This window comes from Triticum aestivum, chromosome 6B, assembly GCF_018294505.1.
Source record: "Triticum aestivum cultivar Chinese Spring chromosome 6B, IWGSC CS RefSeq v2.1, whole genome shotgun sequence".
In the NCBI taxonomy this organism is placed as follows: Eukaryota; Viridiplantae; Streptophyta; class Magnoliopsida; order Poales; family Poaceae; genus Triticum; species Triticum aestivum.
In genome coordinates this window covers 59,026,535-59,032,536 of record NC_057810.1, presented here as the reverse complement: position 1 = coordinate 59,032,536, position 6,002 = coordinate 59,026,535, and the positions used below count along the sequence as shown (strand labels likewise).

Here is a 6,002-nt window from a genome sequence, read left to right as displayed (position 1 = left end):
ACCTCCGGCCGCCTGGCCCGACCGCCGACGAACAAGAAAAAGCGGGCACGAATCAGGCATAAGCATCAGCATCAGCGCGAACGTACCAAGATTTGGAGGGGACCTGGCGGTTGCTCCGGAGACGGGGGTGGCCGGGAGGCGGAGAAGAGCTCGCGGGGCCGAAATCACTATTCTGACCCTTTCAGCAAACTTTGTCACAAAGTGAACTCGACATGAAAGTATTTCACGATCTGACCTTTTTAGCAACGCCATAGGCCGTGACGTTTCTGCCCAAATGAAAACGCCGAGCTAGCTAGCGTTCCTGTCCAAATAAGAAACGCCGAGGTAGCTCGCGTTGCAGACCAGCTAAGAAATGCCATAGGGCTTGGCGTTTCTTCACTGGCACCCAGCCCACCCGCTGCCCCGTCGGGGTCTTTCTCCTCAGCCGCTAGAGACGCCAGGCTAGAAACGCCAAGGTCGGCGACGTTTCCGACCTTCTTAGAAACGCCACCGTAAAAAACTGATTCATAACTAGGGTCTAAACACCAAGCCTTATGGCGTTTCTTACTTGGTGACAAACGCCATGAACTTTGGCGTTGCTTACCTGGTGAGAAACGCCAAGCCACTTCGACGTTTTTTCTTTGGTCAAAAACGCTGTCTAGCTCGGCGTTTTTATGTTGGGTAGAAACGCCGCGGGCTATGGCGTTGCTAAAAAGGTCAGATCGTGAAATACTTTCATGTCGAGTTCATTTTATGACAAAGTTCGTTCAAAGTGTCAGAATAGTGAAAAAGGCCAGCTCGCGGAGGGCGTCAGCGGCGAGGAGCAGGTCGTCGTCGAGGAGGTGGCGACGAAGAAGCTTTAGGTGGGCGAAGCAAGGTTAGAACTTATGCGGGATATGCAGGATATGCGGCAAGCCCGCTGGACTCAGCGGCGTGACCACTTGGGCCCGTTACACACGACGCGGTCAGCCCAACGGCATTTTGTGGGCTATTTTTGCGGGGCGGCGTGGCGGCCGAGCGGGATGTCCCGCGCCGCTTGCACCCTGACCCACAAGCCACGACCACAATGCAGTGCGGCCCGCCCGACACGTTTGGTTGGTTCCCCCGTCGCCCAACAGATAAGGTCGCTGTCTCTCTCACTCGCTCACCCTGAAGAAAACAAAGACCTAGATCCCCTCCTCCCCTCCCACTCTCACTCCCCTCCGGCTCCTCCGATGGCGGCCACGCCTCACCCGGTGACCACCCTCGACGACGTGGAGGAGCTGCTGCGGTCCTCTAAGGAGAAGGGGGAGGAGGTCCCCTGCTGCCAACTCGAGGCGGACGCGGCCATCAACGCCGCCGTCAAGCTCAAGGCCATGGTCGACTCCGGCGCCGTCCGCCTCGTCAACCAGGTGATGCTGGCCAACAAGCTGCAGGCCAAGGCCACCGTGGAAGAAGGGTTCAAGGAGATCATCGACCGGACGCTGTTCTCGCCCCGGGAGATGCAGGCGCTGGACGAGAGCATCGCCGTGCTCAAGAACAGGCTCCAGATCCCCTACGCGGTCGCTTACCCGGAGTCCATGGTGAGCCAGTTCCCCGTTTCCCCCCTTTCTTTCTTGCTGCTAATTATTTACTGATATTCTCTAGAAAAAACTGCTAAAATTTGGTTGCTTGGTAGAGTACGTTGTATCAGGTTACTCACTGACCATGTCGAGACTATGTTGCTTGTCGGCAGCATTCGCATCCAATGTAGCTACGCTATCATTTATCCGTTGTGATTTGGTTGTAGTTTATCCTATGCAGCAATGCGTTCCTTCTGATACATGAGTGACAGCCGTCTAATGCTCTGGTTGTTTTTGGAATAGTTATGTGTTTCTTTTTCTTGTCCCAAATTATCGGTTGTGTGTAGACTAGTCCATTATGGCTTATTTTTTGCTATGGCGTGCAAGATTATGCTTTGGACAGCCGCAAAAAAAGTGCTTTGGAAAGGTCCTCTCCAGAGCTGGTCTTTGATTATTCCATTTACTCTGAATCCATGGCCAGTCAGTTAAGGCAAAAAAAAGAGCTGGCCTTTGATTATTTTATTTACCCCGAATCCAAGGTCAGTCAGTTCCCCGTTTCCCATTTTTCTTATTGGAACTAATTCTATATTATATTCTCCCTCGGTTGCATCTTTTTTGGCTAGAATTTGGTTGCTTGTCAAGAGTGTGTGGCATCAGATTGCACATATGCGGGGCTACACTATCATTTTATCCTATGTAATGATGCGTTCTTGCGGATACATGACGTCCGTCTTGGTTGTTTTGTGATGGCTAAGTGTTTCTTCTCTTCCCCCAAATTGTCACTTGTGTGTAGACTAGCCCATTATGGTGTCATTTTTTACTTAAATTGCAAGATTGTGCTATGGAGAGCTCCTGACCAGAGGTGCTCGTACGTTGCCTCTTCTCAAGGCAATATGTTCCAATCTTTTGTTCTGGTTCTTGTTTCTTCCCTTCTACTATTCTTTAGGTAAGCGAGTTTAGTTGGTGCTTCCACATGAACCTTTAGATTATAGCTGTACACTGTTATATTTTTCTTTTGTTATTAACTGAAGTCAAATGCTAAAGTTTTGTATCTTCGCACTGTTATATCTGTTATTGTGCTGAAATTTCAATGGGGCCCAAGAATAGCAACTTGTTTTGAACCTGTAATTGCTGCTACACCGAAACTTCATTGGCATCAAACTCTACTACTCAGTCTGCTTCTTTGTTCTGCATTCCCATGTTATCACTGCCAAGAAATCAGTTCTGGACTAAGAGAGCATGTTCTTTTCCCACACATGTCTATGATGTTAGAGAATAATAGTCACCCTTTTGTGCCCGAGTCATCTGACTACTGTGCTACCAATACCGAGGCCCTGCCGTGACTACTTTGTTACCGATGCTTTGTGTATGAAATGACTTTTGTTGCAACTCAAAGTTCTTTTTTGTTGCTGTGCAAGATGATAGAGCAATATCTTCATAAGCATGTAAATTGAGAGGTTGTTGTGTTGTAGAATCTGCTATGAGGTCACAGTGGTTCTGACATTCTTTGGTCGGCTCACGCTTTGAGCATCAGCAGCGGCAACTCTTGCAAAGCTATCGCCAAAACAGCATAAATATTACATTTCCATGGTCATGGTGCTATCTTTTGCTTCCAGTAGTAGTAGGTTTCAGGCAGCAGCTTGAGAATTTTGGCCTTTAGTACGAGTACAAGACTTCGTTACATCTATTCTTGACATCCAAACAACCAGTTGGAGATTGGGGAGTGGGGATTGGGTGGAGGGAAAGGTTTGCCAAATCCCTTTCCCATCTCCAATCCTCTTGCGGTTGGAAAACCGCTACTAGGAAACGAGCCCTTTGTTTCCTTTTCTTTTTCCATTTCATTGGTGCTAATTTATTGATGATATTCTCTGGTCACTGCACAGGAGGAAGAAGCAATAATCTCTGAGGTGCAGTCTCAACGGGTGGCGTGGGCTATGGGTCTCATGGGGCTGGAGGTTGAGAAGGAGGTGCTGGAAGAGCAGGCACCGAAGGAACTGGAGGAGTTCCATAGCATGCTTGCTGATGCGCTGCAGACGCCTTCATTCATGGGCTCGGGGAGCACAGACCACAAGTTCCTCACCCATTCTGGGCAGCTCGAGCTAGATGACATGGAGTAAAACCATTGAGTTACCACTGACTAGCTACCATATGCTTTGCTCGAATGTCTGGTAGACTCTGCTTCCATTTTGGCTGCCAAACCATCTATCTATCTTGGGGCAGGAATTAGTTTTATATTATGTAGGTTGGGTGATGAGAGTATGTCTCCCGTCTAATTGGTCACCATTTGCAGAAAGAACGGCCGTAGTTAACCGGTTTAGAAGTCGTGAGAACCTTTAATGGATGATGCTTTGCGGTTGCAGAATCGAACATGTAACCTACCTGGCTTCTGTTTATTAGTGTTGTTGCTTGATTTGCTAGTACGCATGTTGCTCCTTGTGCATGTTGTGTTATGTTCTTTTTTAGGGGTTTTTGCGGGGACATCTTTTGTTATGTTGTGTATACGGTTGATCTGATTCAGTCCCTCGACATTCGGTTTATATTATGTATCGCATTCGCTCGCCGAATTCAGCTGGACTTGTTTCCATGCACCGATCGAATCCGCCTGTTGCCACTGTTTATGGCTGCAAACAAGTGTTTTCTGTCGATGGAGTCCCATTGTAAGCAAAAAGAAATGCAGTGTGTGGTTTTGTCTTCAGTATTTATTATCTGAAAGCCTAGGAAGTCCACAGGTTTCTCTGTCTTTACTTGGGAATTGAATTAAGGTCTTGTTGAAGTAGCGGTGCAGATCAAGGGATGAACCGCTGAGTGCTTTTGCATGCGTGAACTGCAGAAGCAGTGCCCACGGTCCAATGGTCCATGGTGGTGGAGGCACTTGGCTGATTCGATCGATCAGGGATGCAGAGCAAAGTTGACAAGCACAGCAGCGATCCAGTTTCAGAGCAGAGCAGCATCCAGCACAGTAGCTAGCGATCCAGGAGCAGAGCAACTGTTTTTTCCCTCCAATCTCTGGTGTAAAAAACGCTCTTATATTATGGGACGGAGGGAGTAGTATTTAACGGCCATACTCCTAATTTTTGTTTTGAAACGTTCGTGTAGGCACGCACGTTACATCCTAACTTTTTTTTTTGGAGGATCGTTACATCCTAACTTAAAATATACTACTCGAGAAGTAGTGGAGCATGCCCGAAAACTGACGGCATGGCCCCGTCCAGATACTTTTTTTTGAGAAAACAAATGCTATTTATGTGCATCATAAAAAAAATGTGGGTAAGTATGTGCATCATCTGAACTTGTTTTCATAAACGCAGTGTACTATTTTTTGCGAGAATAAATACAGTGCGTACCACGATAGTAACTTCTCACGAACTTGTTGTTCATAGTAAACACCGGCTAGTGCCTGTAAAAATCGTTGTTAAAACAAAAACTATATCCACAACAATAAGATGACAGGAGGCTTTCCCTGGCAAAATAGAAGAAGATGATGACGCGAGGTTAGGTTGCGATTAGCTTGGCCGGGCATCCGTGCATGCAACACCAGACAATCAGTCTAGGTAGGGAGGTAGGACATCCGTGCATGCGACACCAGCCACAGTACAACGCGTTGGTCCAAGTGGCACCAGAAGGTGCACACAAACACACATCAGGTAGTGTTGGATTAATTATGCATCTATGAGATGCCATTAGCAGAATCTAATTGCATCTAGATCACCTCACAACATGAACAGAGAAGGATTTAGGGTTTCTTTACATGTCACGGGAGTGGACATGATCGCCTGCTCGGTGCAGGCGTGATGCAGGGGTGATGTAGTCGAAGTAGATGTTCTCCTCGACGTCCTGATTCCTTCAGGACGCCACCGGGACTGGCCGGGGACGGCGGCGGCGGCTGGCTTTGGTCTTCCCGTCGCTGCAGCGCTCCCCCTGATCGGATGGGGTGAGAGAATATCGGGAGGGGAGTGAAACCGTACGTGAATTGTGATCACGCAGGTGGCCAGCTCTCTCCTGTATCCTTTTATATGGCGCTGGCGACAGGGGACCCAAAACCTGAGTTGGTTTTTGGGCGCCCCCGATCAGGGCGCATTAGTTCTGATCGAGGCTCACGTACGTTGGTACGTGGACCCTTCACTTATCGTTATCCCTTCTTTCCCTTTTTTCGGTTAGACTAATAGATCTAATCTAGCTTGTTTAAGCCGTCAGATCAAAACCAACATTCTCCCCCTTGATCGTTAGGCTTAACTTCATTCGCCCATTCTACATAGGAATGATGTACCAAAGTGAGGTGTTACAACAGCTCAAAACGCCATAGAACCTCAACACTTATAGTACACCCGCCTATTTCGAAATGGAAAACATTTTACTAATTGGGGAGTGGTTTATTTTAATGGTCCTCTTATTCCAGAATCATCAGGCCTCCAGTAGTCCCATGCCGGCAACATGCTCACGAAAGATACTGGGTGGTAAGCCTTTTGTTAGCGGATCCGCAAG

General features: G+C 47.9%; 1 protein-coding gene across 1 annotated transcript; it reads left to right on the top strand.

Moving 5' to 3' along the window:
* The first annotated feature begins 1,091 nt into the window (after positions 1–1,091).
* Positions 1,092–3,940, top strand: LOC123135761 (uncharacterized). The gene is made up of 2 exons (XM_044554973.1): positions 1,092–1,541; positions 3,404–3,940. The coding sequence occupies exons 1-2, from the start codon at positions 1,194–1,196 to the stop codon at positions 3,635–3,637; spliced, it is 582 nt and encodes a 193-aa protein (XP_044410908.1). The 5' UTR covers positions 1,092–1,193; the 3' UTR covers positions 3,638–3,940.
* Positions 3,941–6,002: the final 2,062 nt, after the last annotated feature.